General features: G+C 39.6%; 1 protein-coding gene across 1 annotated transcript in view; it reads left to right on the plus strand.

The window, feature by feature from the left end:
- The window catches only part of LOC143296864 (uncharacterized), a 14,544-nt gene extending 837 nt beyond the window's left edge, over positions 1–13,707 (plus strand). The window contains exons 2-8 of the mRNA XM_076608827.1: positions 1,123–1,600; positions 2,852–3,084; positions 5,854–5,988; positions 7,887–8,014; positions 9,862–9,946; positions 10,631–10,727; positions 11,924–13,707. Of these exons, the coding sequence (XP_076464942.1) occupies positions 1,123–1,600; positions 2,852–3,084; positions 5,854–5,988; positions 7,887–8,014; positions 9,862–9,946; positions 10,631–10,727; positions 11,924–12,306 (1,539 nt within the window). The 3' untranslated portion in view covers positions 12,307–13,707. The remainder of the gene's footprint in view (positions 1–1,122; positions 1,601–2,851; positions 3,085–5,853; positions 5,989–7,886; positions 8,015–9,861; positions 9,947–10,630; positions 10,728–11,923) is intronic.
- The last annotated feature ends 6,081 nt before the right edge of the window (positions 13,708–19,788 follow it).

A 19,788-nucleotide genomic window follows, 5' to 3' on the forward strand; every position in this document is an offset into this window, starting at 1 on the left:
AGTTTGTGATATACAGTGTGGGCCTTCTCACCAAGTTAATCGAATAAAGAAAAAGTAAATGATAGAATTTTGTTATACAGAAACCTGATCCAGTGAGATACCAACACCAGACTACTGAACAAGAGATAATACATATATACAGTCATGGCAAGTCTTGCTGACAGCAAGATTTCTTTTTCAATGCTTGACGCAGGAATTGATTTTGAAAATGCAGCACTCTCTTTATGGGATGAAATGGACGTTAGTAATTTTTCTTTATATACAGTTTGCTAAAAATTCCTTGTGGACTTTGATGTGACTGAAGATTGTTCACCATATAGGATAGCATTTGATGTGACTGAAGATTGTTCACCATATAGGATAGCATTTTCCCATCAGAATATAGCAGCAACAATTCATTTGTTTGATTATAGTAAAACTGTTGAAAACAAACACTTCCATAAAGAGCAGCCATTGACAAAAGATTCTCAACAGTATTCAGAAATTACGAAAATTATATATGTGTTTAGTTTTAGTTACACATATGAATAAGATTTATTTGAGAATAAACAAATGACCACAACTAATTCTTACAGTGTTTCACTTTTACTTTTGGATATGATATCTGGTTACCAGTTGTAGCTTTTGATTAAAAATGCAGTGTTCATTACACTTGCAGATGAAAGTCCGGGTACAAAAAAACAAAACAAAAAAACAACACTTGCAGATGAAAGTCTTGAGATGATACTGAAAACTTCTGACAACGTGTTAGTATTTGACATAGAGTAAATTGCTTAACACCGCACAACTAAGCTTGCAGTGCAATACACACAGTGCAGTCTGAAAATGTGCTGTTGCTTTTTTTTTTTTTTTTTTTTTTTTTTTGCATTTTTTTGGTGTTTTTTTTCTCTTGCTCTCTTGTGTGATAAACCACCAGATGGTCATTGTATTGAGCAAATAAAAAAAAATACTTCATTGAGGCTTTCCTCTAGTTATTAGTAATAGTATTTTCTTTAGTTATTAGCAGTTATACTAAATTTTGCCTGTTTGTGTATGATTTGCTCTCTCACATGTCTTTCATGTCATTGTCTGTGATGACCAGCCGGAAATCCTTTGTAATAAACTTTGAATTTATTGTTTCAGAATGACCTTGATCTACTCTCGGGTGACCTGCTGGATTTCTTCAACACAGACAACACAGACTGCATGTCTGACTTCTTTTCCATGCAACCGGAAGAGAACACGCAGCCGGCTACCACCGCCAGACAGACCAAAGCGCACAGTGATCACGACTACTTTGCTCACCGTTCCCCAGGCCAGCGCAGCGACAGCGGTGTGTCTGTGAACTCTGTGGAGCTAGAGGACTCATTCCTGCCCACCATGACGGCAGGGGAGGATGGGGTGGATTTTTCTGCCTCTGGACAGGCTCTGCTGTCCTCCCCCCACCAGTCAGACTCCCTGTCACCTCTCTCTGACACCAACTCTGATTCCAACCCTCTTGCTAGTGAGGATTTTGATATCAGTATGGACTTCGGTGATGTGGGGGACGTGGACCAGGAGGATGTGTTTGGGAGCAGTGGAGTTACTTGCTCAAAAGACACTGATGTTTCCATTGATTTTGGTGGGTTTGATGTCACAGTGTTTTTGTTTTTTTGTTGTTTTTTTAATGTGTGTGCTGTGTGATGTAGTACTAAACAAGCGCTGAACTTAGAGTGTTCTGGATATTTCACTTGTATTTTTGTGTCTGAAAAAGAAAGTCTGAGTCTTATGCATCAAGTCTTAGAATGTGAATTCAAATCTGTGAGTCTTTCAACTTGATGAGCACTTGCTTGACCTGAAACTGTTGAAAAATGAAGGCTTGCAGTCGTCCGTCTGAAGGTCAAAACACTGTGAGCACTCAGTGGCTCTGTCATCCATTGTTTGTAGAAAAGAAGATGGCAAAGGGGTAACCGTGGCACTTGCCAGTTCAGATCTGTTTCAGAAACTATGATTATGAGCAGTATGCAGTGTAACGATAATCAATTAATCATTTTGGTTTTTATCTTTTTTTTTCTTTATTTTGTGTGCTGATTTTATGTACTTCTGGCAGGCTTTCCTCATGTCTTCAGCACCAGTCTTTGTGTTGCCCTGCATAATGAGTTCAGTCTTGTAACAGTGTTTGTTGGTGATTTATGAATTGTAGATATTGTTCATGTTCAGTCAATCAGTGCCAAGTGTTCAAATTACATCATCGATCATCATCGTTTGTTTCCACCGCCAAGTTTAGTGTTATCCTATATACAGTATCCTGACCAGTTCATTTTTACAGATATGTAGATCAATCTACATGTAGAAAAATCTTCATTTTCTTAAAACTGCAATGTGGGGCTCAAAATTGTCCCATAAATTGATATAATGCAAAATGGGAGCATTTTGTTCCCTGGATCATGAGCTATTTTGTTTTGTTTTGCTAATTATCTTCGTTTTACATATATACATGTACCTTTCTTGTTTGGCACTGTGTTAAGATAATCATTGTTGCCTCATTGCCGTTGACGTTTTGTTTGTTTATTTCCAACTGGGGATCTTCAGTTCAATGACTATTCACATAGTGTGATTTTAGGTTATTTCCAGAAAATAAAATATGTTCAGCCACACTTACACACAGTGCATGCAAGTTCTTCACCGCCAAGTTTGTGTGTGAAAAACACTCCCCAAAACCAGATATGTTTTGTCACACAGTTTGGTTTGTATCTAAACAACACAGTGGAGTGCTTCATTTTATTTTAAAGTTGGTCAAGGGGGAAGGTTACTCAGTTTTCTATTGCATGTATAAGACATGAAACAAAGCATGTTCTGCCAGTCTTGACACGCAATGCCATCCACTGTGCAGACTTTGCAAAGTGCATCAACTCCATGCCCGCAGTGGGGCAGCAGCAGGTGCAGGCGATCAAGACCAGTGGGGGTCAGCAGGCCATCATTCTGGTGGACGCCAACACTCGGCAGCCCATCCAGGTGCACCGCCTGGCTGCTCACAGCACTGGTGGTGGTGGGGACAGCGACAGTCTGCCCTTCACCATGAAGGACATCATCAGCGACGTGCCCTGCACCACTGATGGTGGCAAGGTGTGTTTGTGTGTGTGTCGCTGAGTTTGTGTATGTGTGTTTTTGTGTGTGCATGTGTGTGGTGGGGGAGGGGTTTGGGGGGTCGGGGGATGACAGTGACAGTCTGCCCTTCACCATGAAGGACATCATCAGCGACGTGCCCTGCACCACTGATGGTGGCAACTTGTGTGTGTGTCACAGAGTTTGTGTGTGCGTGTGTGTGTGTGAAGTTTTTAAATTTTTAAAAAAGTGAATGCTGATTTGTGTGTGTGTGTGTGAGTGTGTTGTTGTTGTTGATCCACGAGAAGACAGATCCAGACCAATGTTTACCATTTCAAAAGTTTAGTGGGTTTGGTTTGGTTTTTGTTTTTAGCCCATAGTTTTTACTTCAGTGTATTGCAGATTAACAACAACAGTGTTTTATGCATAAATAACTCACAGACATTCAAGTTTTCTTACTGTTTTGGGGGTCAAGTTCTTGTCATGGATGTTATACACTACAATTTTGTTTAGTTTTTGGTTTGATTTTGTTTGCTTTTACTGTTTTGGTAAGAAGAAATGTGGAAGAATATCGATTTTTCTTCTTTTTTTTTTTGAAAGTAAGCATTGTTAATTAACATACAGTGGACTACAGACTGTGGAGTGGAGGAAAACGAGGGACAGAACAACAACACTGCTGTAAATCTTGTGGAAATGTCACAAGCTATGAAGTAATTATGAACATTTGCCTTCTCTTGAAGAGAAGTAATGCCTGTGATCCTGTTCATACCAGTCTTAAATTAGTACATTCGAGTCATATATATGATATATACAAAAACGATTTAACTGTTTCTCATCTATTTTTGTGGCACTGCACCACAGACAGGCGCAATAGCCCAGTGGTTTAAGCGTTGGACTTTCAATCTGAGGGTCCCAGGTTTGAATCACGGTAAGGGCGCCTGGTGGTTAAAGGGTGGAGATTTTTCCGATCTTCCAGGTCAACATATATGAGCAGACCTGCTAGTGCCTGAGCCCCCTTCATGTGTATACGCACACAGAAGATCAAATACGCACGTTAAAGATCCTGTAACCTATGTCAGTGTTTGGTAGGGTGTGGAGACATGAAAATACCCAGCATGCATGGACCACGACAGAGTCATCGGCGTTGATGTTGGTTGTGTAACGGAAAGAAGAAGAAGATGTCCACCAATACATCCCATCCTGTCAACTCTAGATTCTCTTCTTCCGATACTCATCTGCTTGGTATCCCTTCTGTCAGAACAAAGTCCTTTGGTCAGAATTCCTCTTTCTTTTTTTCTTTTTTTTTCCTGGACTTTCTTGGGTCGACCACCGTTTTATTTTGTATGCATTATTATATAGATTCATTTGACAATTCAGAATAGATGGAAAAGAAAAGAAAAGAAAAAATTATAAAATCTGAATACAGTGAACATTAACAATAACAGATGTAAGTCATTATACTTATAAATATATATATATATATATAGAGAGAGAGAGAGAGAGAGAGAGAGAGTCTATTACACCATCAATTCAAAACGAGACAATAATCAAGACCAATACCCAGCATTCCATAACTATGTCATTTTGGTTGATAGGAATTATGGAATAAATCACCCATACAAGAAAAAGCATACAACTTTTCATTTTCTGAATTGGGGCATGTGGAAAAAAAAAAGAAAGAAAAAAAAGACAAAAAAAAAGACTCAAGACTATAATATGGAAGGAAGTTGTACAATTTATACAATAACATGTACAAAACTTCAGTCAAAAGTTAAAATAAATTATAAAGACAGTCAGGTGGTCGACCAGGCAGGCAGGCAGACTCACAAACACATGATACGGACAGACAGACAGTCCCTCCCCCAACCCCTCTCTACCAGCCCTATCTTGCTCCTCCAAGAGTCCAGTGTAGGGGGGCTTTCTTCTTTTTTTCTTTCTTTTCTTCTTCTTTTTTTTATATAACAGATGGTGACAACATTTATCTTGACTTCTGTGGGTCGGCATATAAACATACATGGATGAAACAGAGCACGAAGAGTGTCCCCAACCTTGATTTACTTGTCATGTATGGTCCAACACTCGGCTTATATCACAGATTGACATAAGTTTACATTTGGGCCAACAGCAAAGTGAGAGCTGTATTATCAATGGTTTCTCCAGTCAATGGGAAACCATGTGCAGTTTAGTCTTTTGTGAAGGACTATGACTCTCAAACTAGGAGGCAAAATTGCACTGGCTCTTAGTGCTGCAGCCTTGTGGGCTAGTTGGCCTTTGGGAACCATCTCAACGCCGACTGTCCTAAAACCCTCTTGGGTGAGAGAGTGGGGATGTACTTGGGCAAGACACTGTCCACTATAATCAAATTCTAGCCCAGATAGTCGGAACAGCAGTTGCCTCATTTTTGATGGTCATAGTCAGACACGACTGACTATCATATATATGGTCAGCATCCTTTATCTTTTCATGGCCAAACTGTCTGGAGCCAACTCCCTCTACAGATCAGGAACTCTTTCTTCTTCCACTTCATTCACATCTTCTCTGAAAACCCACTTCTTTTTTTTAATTTCCTTCTTCGAGCTACTGCAGAACTCCACTGTGACATTTGATTGTTCACATTGTTTGCTTGTCATCTCTCTGTGTATGTGCATATTTAGGGTGTGTGTGTGTGTCTGATGTAAATAGCCTGGAGACCTGTTTAGAGAATAGGGACTATATGAATTCACAATGTTAATATTTGTATTATTTTTGTTATTATTATGATGATTATTATTATCATTATTATTATTTCAGTTCCCTGAACTGCGGCTGACTGATGAGGAGAAGGAACTCCTGGCCAGAGAGGGGGTCACCCTGCCCACCAACATGCCTCTGACCAAGGAAGAGGAACGCGTCCTCAAGTCCGTCCGTCGAAAAATCAGAAACAAGGTATATAGATAGGATAGCTAGCTGGCTAGATAAGATAGATTCTATGTAGATAGATTCAGTGTACATGCAGAGTGGCAAACACACTTTAGAGGCCAGGCTTGTTTTGCCTGAAATGTAATCTCGGATATAGAACACGGGTTTATCGTCTTTATACTATCAGAAACAAGGTATATGATATGTTGAGTGTACACACTTGATGGCAGAATCCTCGGATCAATGAGAAGGTCCTTGGTGACAAGCCCACATGGTGCACATGTGTACAGTACACTCACACACACATTTGATCACACACACACACACACACACACACACACTTGCTTAACACACACAGCATGCATGCACACATGTAAAGAAACTGTAGTCTTATGATCATTTAATTACACATACTTAATCCATGCTTATGGGATAGGTTCATACACATGGTTGCACCACAAGACCCCGTCAACTCTTTCCGGCTCCCTTACATTGCAACATAACCTGCATGGTGGACACCTTCATCCCTCAAGCACACAGCAGCTGTTTCCTGATTTACCCATGCTGATTGGTGTCCTCCTAGGAACAATATATGATAATCAGTCGTGTACGACAGTCACCATCAGAACAGCAGAGGAGGCAACTGCTGTCCCAACTATTCAGGCTGGAATTCGATTATACAATTTCCAGTAGAGAGTGTTTTGCCTAAGTTGCATCCCCGGTCCCTCGATCAAGAGGGCCTTAGGACGGATCCCAATGGCTAGTTAGGCCCAAGGCTACAGCACTAAGTCCCAGTGCAATTTGACTTCCAGTCTGAGAGACACAGTCATTCATGAAAGGCTAAGCTGCAAATGATTTCCCTTGCAATTAAGAAACCACTGATAATACAGCTCTCACTTTGCAGTTGGCCATATTGGAAACGTATGTCAGATCAGTGCTTTGATGTAAATAGCCAGTACGACACATCTTGAGCCATTTACCTCCCTGCCCCCGCCCAGCTCCATCCCAGACTTAGTGCGCACCATACACAGCCAGAGGCCTGTCATGGATCTGGTCCCCTTTCTCACTACAGAACCTTCAGCAAAAAATTTTCCCCATGGAAACCCTCTTCCATTTGGTATTCCACCACAGAATGAGACTGAGTGACCTGTGGGCGCATGAAATGCACTTCCACAGCCTGATCCAACCCAGCCATTGACCACCGACAACTATCTGCAGGTGGCTCCAACATGCCACACTCAGGTAGAGAAGCCACCAAGCCTTCCGTAAGCCCCTTCGTGATGATACCTACCTGGGCAATTACACAACCCTGTCCCAGAGGCACCAGGGACATCAAGTCTTTTGTTGCCAAATGTCTGCCATTCTGTGCATAGGCAACATACCAGTGCTGTCATTTTTTGGCAATGACAAAAAAAGTGGTGGGGGAGCGCCCATCCACCTTCCTGCCTACCCCTGGGGAGGGCATCCCTAAGCGCATAGGATCCGAGACGGAAGAGGCATGCCGCATGGGGGGCGCGTGAGCCAATGTCATGGCCGCCGCCACGGACGCATCGCACATAGGGCCCAGTCTAGCGTGCGGATCTAAAGCCAGTGTATGGTGTTGTTTTCCAAAGGGGTTATGGCACATTCCCAGTATGTGTAATTAAAGGGGTTATGGCACATTCCATTGTTGACATGGGAAAAGTGATAGAGGAGATCGATTTCCATTTACTTGCCTTGTTGAGTATGTGCATCTTATAGTTTAATATTTACAATTCAGAAGAATTGCCCTCACTTTGTTTTGCTTTTTTATGAACATAAACTTTTAATTGATATATCTTTGTATTGTATTGCTGATTTCCTTATCCATAGTCATTCATGCTTTTGTGTGCATGTGTATAAGCACAAAGCATGACTGACTATGAGCTGTACAAATCCTGACACAGATCTCAGCAAAGGAGAGCCGTAAACGCAAGCAGGGCTACGTGGATGGATTGGAACGCCGAGTCAAGATATGCACACAGGAAAACCAGCAGTTGCAGAAGAAAGTGCAGACTCTTGAAAAGCAAAATGTGTGAGTTAACGGAGTACTTATTTGTTGATTGGTTAATTAAGGGGTTTTCAAATTCAGGGGGGTGCATGGATACAGGTTTTCATTTTCAGATGATGATGTGCCGTTGTAATTTAGTTGCTAAATGATTCTCATCTTTTTTACAGTTCACAAAAACTGTGGGCAGTTTTTCTTCTTCTTATTTTTTCCTCCTCATGTTAATGAATAATAATAATAATGATAATATTTATATAGTGCTGAATCTTGTGCAGAGACAAATCAAAGCGCTTTCACACCAGTCATTCACATGCATGCATAACTCTAAAACTGGAGAAACTGAAGACAAGGAACAGGCAGGGAAGGGAGACTATTTTGGGAAGAGGCGGGTTTTAAGGCCAGACTTGAAAGAGATGAGTGCGGAGACCTGATGAAGCGAAAGAGGAAGATCATTCCAATTGCAAGGTCCAGAGACAGAGAAAGAATGGCAGCCAACAGTCGAGTGTTTGAATCTGGGTACGCGTAAACAGAGTGGATCCGAAGCCAGTGGTAGAGAGCGACATGGAGTGTAGAGGTGGAGGCAGCCATAGAGATAGGAAGGGGCAGATATGTGAATACATTTATAACATAGAGTGTTGATCTTGTACTTTATTCTGTGTGAGACAGTTAGTCAGTGGAAATGTTGCAAAAGAGGAGTGATGTGCTCAGAGCTTTTCTTTCTGAGGATGAGTTGGGCAGCAGAGTTATGTATGCGCTGAAGGGACTGAATGGATGAAGCAGGCAAACCAGACAATAGAGAGTTACAGTAGTCAAGGCGAGAGAGAATGAGAGAAACAACAAGTCTAGATGTTGCGTCAGTGGACAGATATTTCCGGACGGAACTGATGCACCGCAATTGACAGTAGCAGGATTGACATGTCTGACTGATAAACTTTTGCATGGACAGTGTGTTGTCAAGGACAACATCGAGGTTCCTGACTGAACTGGAAAGAGGGATTGATGTACTGTCATGTTTGATTGTGTCAGTCGTGATGGAAGAGAGTTTTTGTTTAGTTCATATTGCTTCCGTTTCGTCCGCGTTCATTTTTTCATGAAAATGGATGACTCTGAAAAGTTAAAAGAAAGAGCAAGAGTAGAGGGAAGTTGTATTCATTTGTGCATGCTTTTTCAGTGTAGTAAAGACTGCAAAGTGTTGATAAATCCTGCAGAGTTACATTAACAAAGGAAAAGACTTGGACTCCAGAAAAAAAGTGATTAGAGCCATGTAACCAGAGATACACAGTGCCATGTGGAGAAGAAAAGTCCTTGTTGTTGGGTGTGGGGAAAAGTCCCCAGTTCATTTCAGAAGGATATGTTAAAATAACACCAGCCTGGGTATGTATAGAAAGCAGTTTCAGTTTCAGTCTCAAGGAGGCGTCACTGCATTCAGACAAATCCATGTATGCTGCATCACATCTGCTAAGCAGATGCCTGACCAGCGGCATAACCAACACGCTTAGTCAGGCCTTGCCATAAGTTCATGCATATATGTTTGTGTACCTATCAGAGTGGATTTCTTCAACAAAATTTTGCCAGAGGACAACACTCATTGCCATGGGCTTTTTTTCAGTGTGCCAAGTGCGTGCTGCACACGGGACCTGGGTTTATCATCTCATCTGAATGACTAGATGCTCAGTTTAATTTTCCAGTCAAACTTGGGAGAAATGGCAAGAGCAGGATTCGAACCTGGACCCTCTCGGACTGTCTGTGTTGGCAGATGAGTGTCTTAACTATTCTGCCACTTTCCTCCATGAACTGAACTGTACAATAAACTGACACTATGTAAACCAGCCATGTTGATGTGACTGGCAGCAGGGTGGCATTTGTGTGAACAGTTCTCTGGTGGTGCAGCTGAACAAACTGAAGACCATGCTGTCCTCCAAGAGCAAGATACCTGCCCAGGCCTCAACCTGTGTCATGGTATGTATGTCTCCCTGTGTCTGGGGGTTGTACATGTTGGCTAGTAGTTGTATTGTATTATATTGTGCCTCAAGAATTGGTCTTCATTCCCACATGAGGACACACATCAGCAGATGCCTACTCATCCATCGAACATGATGGAAGAACCCAAATGATTGTATTGCAATATATTGTATTGTATTGTATTGTATTGCATTAGTGGGATTTTTATTCCTGGGACATATTGAGTTTGAAAATTGAAATGAAAGGAAGAAATCATCGATACTGATAGGAAAGAAATATATATTTTATTGAAGAAGGGAAAAGAAGTTTATCTCCTACAATTTATACAAGTCAGTTCCAGAACAAATTGGTAATAGCACTTTTTTAACAGAAAAGAATACATGCAAATTTCCTGCAGTCACTTCCAGAAGTCTTGCCAGCTGTTCAAAGATAGTTAAGAAACATAGTCCCCTCTTTTTTTCCCCCCAAAGTAGTGTTGATATGTAAACGCAAATGAATTACTGTCCTCTTTAGAAATTTATAACACACATGCACATTTGATCAAGAACATTTGCTTTTGATACCAGCAAGTTGTATGTTGAAGAGATTTTTTTTTTCTTTTTTCTTTTCTTTACTAAGCGTTATTTCATATGATGTCCTATCTGTTTGTTTATGTGTCTGTCTCTTTTCCTCTGTGTGCAGGTGCTGTTGCTCTCGTTTGCCTTGCTGGTGATTCCCAACATTTCACCGTTCGGTTCCGACATCAGCAGTCCTATCTCTGCAGACACAGGGGTGCGAGGTATGCATGTGGACATGATCATTGTTTGCAGTATATATCCATCTGGTTGTTTTTGTTGTTTTTTTTGTTTTGTTTTTACAGGAATGTGTTGGAGTCATGACCTGGGTACGGTGCGGGTCCCCTTAGTGTGTATGGAGTTAAGGGCCGAAACACTTGACTGAGGGGGGCTTCTTCTCTGAAGACCTTGTATTGTCCAGCTCTCCCTAGAGTTTCTTATCACTAATCTTAGCCAGGTGCATGAAACAGTGCAAACTTTTTAAAGCATGTTTTAATTACACATACTTAACCGTGACCCAGCTAGTGCAGACTCCGGCAGGGGTCTGACATTCCTGTCCTGTGCAAACTACTATCCGCCTATGCGGAGAAAACGAAAGTACTATGGCCGATAACCTCCCGGAAGTAGGTAACATCCCCTTTGTATTAAAGCATGTTTAATTTCTCAGTGACAGCTGACTGGTTTTATGTGGAAGTGTGTTGCAGACTAAGGAGAATTTATGGGTTTTTTTTTGTTTTTTTAAATGCAGAATTGTTCAGATATTTTATTCAAAGTAGTAATGGTTTGTTTCTGGATTTTTCTTCTTCTAAAGATTCACTTGTATGATATGTTATTGCTAAAAACTCACCATTTGCCAACATGGGTGAAACTGGAAAAAAAAAATCACATTTTTGTTATTTCCTTCACACAGAGAGAGAGAGAGAAGATAATCCTCTTCCTGGGCACTTCTTTCCTTCAGCTTATACTGCTCATTTCAAACATTTCAGTGGCCAGCCTGTCACTGCACACAGTCTGAAACAACGAAAGTTCCTGTTTCTTTTTGATTGATGCGCCCCAGATTGTCCTTTGAGCAAAGTGCCCCATATTAGCACCACTGTCCTTTGAGCAAAGTGCCCCATATTAGCACCACTGTCCTTTGAGCAAAGTGCCCCATATTTGCACCATTGTCCTTTGAGCAAAGTGCCCCATATTAGCACCATTGTCCTTTAAAGAAAGTGCCCCATATTAGCACCATTGTCCTTTAAAGAAAGTGCCCCATATTAGCACCATTGTCCTTTAAAGAAAGTGCCCCATATTAGCACCATTGTCCTTCAAAGAAAGTGCCCCATATTAGCACCATCAACACATATATAATGCAAACTGACCGTTGCCAATAATAACAGTAACACAAAATATTAAAGATTCCTTCCGACTGTTGCAGGTAATTCTCGCAGCCTACTGGGGAAGGACGACCATCCAGCAGCAAAGGTGTCCATGTTCTCGGAGTCCGCAGACCATGACGCGGACCCCTACGGCGTCAGCCCTAAACCCGGCCTGCCCTGGCAAGAAAGCAACCCCGCCGCGTACGCTGCCAGACCTGCGGTGCCTGTCCCCTCCTCTGGTGAGGACGAGGAGCAGAAAAAAGACACTGCCGGTGATGGAGTGGAGGTGAACCACACAGAGAAATCTCAGGACACCAGAGATACTGTAGATGCCGTGGGGCCAGACGACCTGCTGTTTGTGTCAGAACTGAAGCACTCAGCCGAGCATGACCCCCCGCCTGCAAAAAAATCTCGGCAGGAGGTTGAAGGGGAGGACCTGTGAATGAACAGATGGATGGACACACCAAGAATCTTCCCTGAAAACGCAGTGTGGCTGCCTAAGGGAGGTGGTAAAACCGTGTATGTAAACACCCGCTTGTGGGACACAAGTGGAAGTGGGTGTTGCGGCTCAGGAATGCGGAAGCAGAAGAACACTGTGGCATCGTGGCAATAAACATGGTCAGGTGATAACATTCAATAGAATGTGATTTGAAATCTCGTATAGACTGGAGAGATGTGATTGTAAAGGAACTATGGCCTCTTTTTTTATTCAGCGTAATTTACAGATCAGACGGCTCAGAAACATGTCAGCTGATGAAAACTTGTGGAATGCGCTTGAGATATTCCAGCACCTTCAGTGATGGTGTGATGAGATGACAGAGAGCAGCGTTTTGGGAATCAGTCAGGTCTATGATGCACATCATAGCAAGAGAGAGAGATAAAAAAAGAAAAACCTGAAATGAGCAAGGAATGGTGAGGAAGGGACAGACAAGGGTTGGGAGGGAGGGTGTATAGCATGACTCTGCTGCCCTCGTTTTGCAGATGTCTGTGAATCTTATGTGATTGATTTTTATTTATAATCTTGCTTGGTATTTGTGTGGGTTTCAGCGTTGTTTTGAAACTTTTGTTTTTATAATTGTCTCAACTTATGTTTGAGAAATCATCAGTTTCATAATTCAAGTTGTTGTTTTTTATTTATTTATTTATTTATTTTTTTGCAAATAATTCATCAAGTAAAAGTTAAATCATTTTGTCAATTTTGTGGGGTTTTAGTGATGTGCCAAATTATAAAATGCAGTTTGTTTTTTTTATTTAAGAATGCTTCTGTTCAGTATTAAGAGAGCCACTGGAGAGCATTGTTCTGTTTCCAAACTAATTCACAATAGAAAGAACCAAAAGTATTTTAATGTAACTTTCAAATTCAGTCTAACTCTCTCCATACTTTTCACTGAAATGATGTCATTTCATTAACACATCAAAAAACAAGTATAATAATCAATCTGCTGTGAAATTGCGGAAATACACTTAAAAAAAAAAAATTGTACAGTATTTATAAACTTAGAGTATTAAAATATATAATCCCAGGCATCACACACAGAAGAGATATTTGATGTGCCATCCTTTGAACTATTTTCTTCGTATGTTTGTAATAGAAACAGTAAAACTGAATCAAGATATATCTGTCTTCATAGGACAGCATATTTGGAAAAGGGTCTTGTAGTCATAGCATCCAACAATAGGTTGATGAGATTTCTTGTGTTTTTACATGATTTCTTATCAGATCAGCACTGACCACATCCATATTTCACTGTTCTTGGGTTAAAAAAAAACATGAGTGACTGATCATGTGTGAATTGTCTTCATTATTTTATAACAAGAATGAATTGAAGCTCTTTTTCCCCCTATGAATGTTTTGCTCTTGGAATATAAATTGTGTGTGTTTACATGACTGTATGTGTGTTTGTGTGTTTCATGTGTGTGTGTTCTGCAGGAACACAAACATTCATGTACTGAGTTTCAAATTGCTTATCCAACAACTTGCATTGCTGAAGGGTAAGACTAAGTGCTATTCCGCAACAGTATGAACAAAAAAACGTTATTGGCTCTGACAAAAATTGTTAAACAGTTGATCGTCTGTACTTCCTAAATTGGAGGAAGAAAAGATAGCCATGCTGCTTAAACCCAGTGAACCATAAATATCAAAACTTTCTGTGTTTGATGAGCTTCAAAAATTGTTGGGTTTTTGTTTGTTTGTTTTTTATGTTTAGGCTTTGTGTGTGCAAGCATGTCTCAGTTTCATTGGAGGGTTTTGTTTTTGTTTTTTTAAAGAGCTTTCAGCATGAGAATCAGCTATTTGAACATGCCAATTGTTAAGGGTAATGTGTACATGCTCACACTAAAAAGACACACAATAAAACATCACACATACACACACACACACACTCAAAAACACAAAAACACCCAACTTTTTTAACAATATTTTTTTTATCACAAATATGTTTACAAATAACATGGCACTCAATACAAAAATCACTAGCACTTGCCACAAAACACTACACTTTGGTACTTCAACATGGGTTGTACACAATGAATCAAAGGCTCTGCTACCTATCACAGTGATATGAAGTGATACCTTGACATGGGTTGTACACAATGAATCAGAGGCTCTGCTACCTATCACAGTGATACGAAGTGACATCACATTATGGGGCCGGCTACACAATAAGCGGTGAAACCAAAATATTCACCAAAATAAACATGAAATACGCTACAATGCAAATACTTGTTGACTTGGGTTACACCATGAGAATCACACTTTTGTTACACATCAGATCATACATCAAAAGTTTCATTTTTAAATCACCAAGTTTGTAATTATTTTGAAGGGTACATAAACATTTGAAAACCAAACATAAACATGAGACTGTCAGTTTCCTTTGCTCAAAAATTGAAATCGGCAATAACTTTTTAAGTTGAATAACTGACTGATGTATACAGGGTTTAGGTTGCATGTCAGTCGTCGGTCATTGACACATACAAATTTGAAATGACCCATTAATGTGGCAGCCAATCGGTCACTGGACTTACTGATTTTTCCTAGAGTGAGCCATACTAAAAGGCTTCTGCGGATTTCTTTTATTCTCCTGCAAAAGAATTGCAACTGCAGGCACATAATGCTGGTATGATACTTTAAGAAATCGACATATTGCACTGTGAAGATTTGGATTTCCTCAAAGCAGAGGAACGTGCTTGTTTAAAACATTGGAATGAAACTGATGTAAGTGACCGTGAAACTGTAGATTTAGAGTCTTTCAGCTGAACTAGCTGCTTTTCTTCCGTTTCTACTTTTTCCATTTCATTAACTGGACTAAAACATGAGCACTTACTATCCAAAGCAGTCAGCATAAATCAGCGTTTCACTGTTGAATGAAGTTTAGTTTTGATTATGTTGTATTCCCCATGTTCATCATTTATGACATCTGTCACGTGGTCTTTCCACAGCAAACAGTAGCAAAAGGTTGCACACACACACACACACACACACAGAGACTAGTCAAGTGGTCTTTCCACAGCATTAGCACATAGTCTCACACACACACACACACACACTTATAAACAATTTCACAATGCAAAATTACAAATTTCAGGGGTGTGGGTGGCCTGGTTGATGCAAGGGCAGAGGGGTGGGTGGGAATAAGAGGTGGTTATTTTCCTGACCCACTATTTTGAAGATGATTCACCGATTCTTTAGGGAATAGGTCAAATGACCCCTGTATCATGAAGTAAACCTAAACTCTGTGTATATATATCACTGTCAAAGCATAGACATTTCTTCAGGCATAACTTATCGCAAGGTTTTCCTGACTTTGAAAACTGAACATGCTAAAGCTGAAAACTTGCAGTCTCCTCTGCAATACAAATTTGGACCAACCCCTACCCCCTCCCCCCCAAAAAAGAAAAAAATTTCTGCAATGCACACTCAACTGACCATAAATTCTACCAGTGATAACACCTCATGCAAACCCTGTTTTTATTTCATGCATGATAATGGTAACTGTGTGTTATAATTGTTTACTTCTCTTTTTTATTTTTAAAGAAAAATTTGGAAGGAACCAGCCACAGAATTCAAACTTTTCTGCTTCAAAGCATGAGGCTGTCACTTTTTAGCAAAATTGCAAACTGGAGCTTTGACAGAATGGCCTGACAGATTCAGTCTCCATACAATATCACATTCACATGAATGATTTGGCATTTTTGTACATGCAACAACAGCACCACAAGGGGTACACACACTAAACCGTTATGAAATACACATGATCACCTTCCGACTGGATGAAAATAATGCACCAAAATTGAATCCAAGTGCTAATTCAGATGCCACAAATAAAAAAATTAAAAAAGCGGCAACCTCAGATAAGCAAATGAACATCCAAAACATGCTGCTGGATTTATTTATCATTTTTTTTCTTCTGAGTTTTAGTCTTTTTCCACACATTTTTAAGGATGTCATGAGAACACCAACAATCCCTGGAACGTTCAAGCCCAATGCTGATGCCATGAAAACGCGAACAGTTGCTGTTTCAAATGTCTGGTCGGCCAGGTGAACTCTCGATGTAATGAATACAGGTATGAACTACATGCAACTAGCTGACCCCCCCGCCCCCCAAATAGACTGAAAGACAGGCAGGAGGAGCTTACCTGATAAGATGGTTCAGAATACTTGATTTAATCCAATAAACCCAAGGACAGTGCACACAAATACATCAGATAAAGTTTATATAAAAAAGAGTATTCAAATCCTAACTCAGTTTCTAAACACAAAACAACAGGAATTGAAATGGATTTAATCAATTAAAAAATAAACAAAAACAAAAACACACACAAAATAAACCAGGACATACAACACTTGTTCACCCCAACTCCTTTCTTTCTTAACACAAAACTACAGGAATTGAAACAGTGTCACACACAAATCAAACTCAAGCCTGCAAAACTGTAAATGAACATGAAACCAAGTACAAACAATAATCAATAATAAAACAGAAAGCAAGCTTGGCAGAGCCAATTTCAATTCAGGGGATCAGAAAAGAGTAGAAAACACTGAACAAGAAAATAAACCTGGTCAAAATGTCATTCAAAAAACAACAACATGAAAAAGGTTGTCAAAAAGTTGCTGCAAAAATATACCCCCCAAAAATGAATTTTTACAAGGATATGGTTTGTAGACTATGAGAATTCATGCATGTATGATTAGCAATGTCAACATGCAACCACTTGTGTGAAATCTTGGCATGAATTGATATTTTTACCACCATTGGATTTCTCAAGTCATTGCTGACATTTCAAGTTTATAGCTACATGCAATGTCTTCAAAATAATCATTACAACTTTTTGTGATGAAAAAAAGGTCATAATATGCAGTCTGTGAAAAAGATGCAGGAGAACACAGACCGCCAAAATTGTGTTTTCACTGATAAATGGATGAAATCATCATTAAAGTTAAACCATATATAAATGAATAAACACACACAACACACACACAGATATGTCATACTTCTTTTCTTTTCTTTTTTTTTTTCTTCTTCTTTTTTTTAATTATGAAGTTTATCACTTTAAAGGTAGTTGATTTCAGTTTCAGTTTTCAGTTTCAGTAGCTCAAGGAGGCGTCACTGCGTTCGGACAAATCCATATACACTACACCACATCTGCCAAGCAGATGCCTGACCAGCAGCGTAACCCAACGCGCTTAGTCAGGCCTTGGGAAAAAAAAAAATATATATATATATAGTTGATTTAAGCTTCTAACAACCAATATGGATACCTGTTGTTTACAAAATCCCAATCTTTCACCATGTGTTGATCAAAACGCTGCATAACTGACCATTCCACAAAAAGAATTCCCAAGGAGATGGACTTTCTCTCGCTTGGCAGCGTTTACCTTAAATCATTCATTTCTCAGAAAAGAAAAAAAAAAGACATTTTCTGACACATGGAAAACACCACATATGAGCTTGCATGACAGCAAGGGTGATACATGTATCACATCCACTCACATGAATTATCAATTGAACTAACTTAATTGCACAATAATAAAGAACAAAAAACATGCACACCCCCATACACAGACTTACTGAAATAGATAATAAATAAATATATATACACACACACACACACAAAAAGGCATAAATACAAATATACACTTACTGAAATAATATATATATATGTGTGTGTACACAAAAAGGCATAAATACATATCAAAAGAAAAATGCTGACAGATGTATGACCAATACAAGACAGCGCACATTTGGAGATGAGACAACCTGACCAGACATAAACATTTCAGTAAGCAATCTTGACTAGACTGATGACAAATACTGACTAGATGATATTACTGATGATGACAAATTCAGGGTTATGCAATACCAAAGTCACCTTTTTTTTTGGAAAAAAATCTCCAGAAAAAAAATAACTAGTGAACACTGTGTCCAGTCATATGCTAGTATTTCACACAAACACACACACACACACACATTTTATTGAAAAGGTTTTTGTTTTTTCCCAAACTTAAATCTGACAGTCCCTATGTCTTGAAACAAGGTAAATGGGTAAATGACCATGAAGTCTTGCATTCATGAACAGCAATTTCATGACCCACTCTTTTCTAAGATTGAGTTGGCCGTTCACATGTGGGGCTGTACTGCTCTGATATCTAGGCAGCCATTCTCCTTTTTTTTTTTTTTTTTTGTTAGGGTGATCTTAGTATTGAGACTAAGTCCTTGAAACACTGTTAAAAAAAAAAGAAGTGTGCACATGCATATTCATAATTCCAATCCACTCTAGTTTGGACTTTCAAGTAAAGAAGTGGATCAATATTTCAAACACTAAGGGGACGGGGAGAAAAAAAAAATCAAGACTGTATCTTCTCAAACACAGTAGGTACATTCACGGACAGGGGTGGGAACATGTAATTTCATACAGGAAAATAATTCATTGATTTCTTTCTTCTTTCCCTTTCCTCTGTTTTTCCAAGATGGGGGAAGCAGAAACAAACAAAAACAAAAAAAATTGGGAGAAGGGTGGAGAGGTGGGGGTGGGGGTGGGGTCAGTGGGATGTATAGCAGCTACACTGTTCAAACAATTCATAATCTGATGACAAAAAAATTCACTGGAACATAACCTTTCAGCACACAATTGCACCCCCGAAAACAAAGTATGGCTGCCTAATTAGCAGGGTAAAAACATGTAAAAGCCTACACGTACAAACAAGTGGACATGGGAGTTTCAGCCCATGCATACAGAAGAAGAAGAGGAAGCATGCAACCCTGTAAAGTCTTTTCACAGAAATGATACTTTATCATTCATCATCCTTTGCCAAACTTATGCACTACTTAATCATTCATCATCCTTTGCCATACTTACGCACTACTTAATCATTCATCATCCTTTGCCAAACTTACGCACTACTATATCATTCATCATCCTTTGCCAAACTTACGCACTACTTTATCATTCATCATCCTTTGCCATACTTGCGCACTACTTTATCATTCATCATCCTTTGCCATACTTACGCACTACTTTATCATTCATCATCCTTTGCCATACTTACGCACTACTTTATCATTCATCATCCTTTGCCATACTTACGCACTACTTTATCATTCATCATCCTTTGCCATACTTGCGCACTACTTTATCATTCATCATCCTTTGCCATACTTACGCACTACTTTATCATTCATCATCCTTTGCCATACTTACGTACTACTTTATCATTCATCATCCTTTGCCATACTTACGCACTACTTTATCATTCATCATCCTTTGCCATACTTGCGCACTACTTTATCATTCATCATCCTTTGCCATACTTACGCACTACTTTATCATTCATCATCCTTTGCCATACTTACGCACTTTGTGCTACGAGTACTGTCAAGTTTTCTTTTTCTACATTACTGCACACACACACACACACACACAC

The sequence above is a fragment of the Babylonia areolata genome, chromosome 22 (genome assembly GCF_041734735.1).
Source record: "Babylonia areolata isolate BAREFJ2019XMU chromosome 22, ASM4173473v1, whole genome shotgun sequence".
In the NCBI taxonomy this organism is placed as follows: Eukaryota; Metazoa; Mollusca; class Gastropoda; order Neogastropoda; family Buccinidae; genus Babylonia; species Babylonia areolata.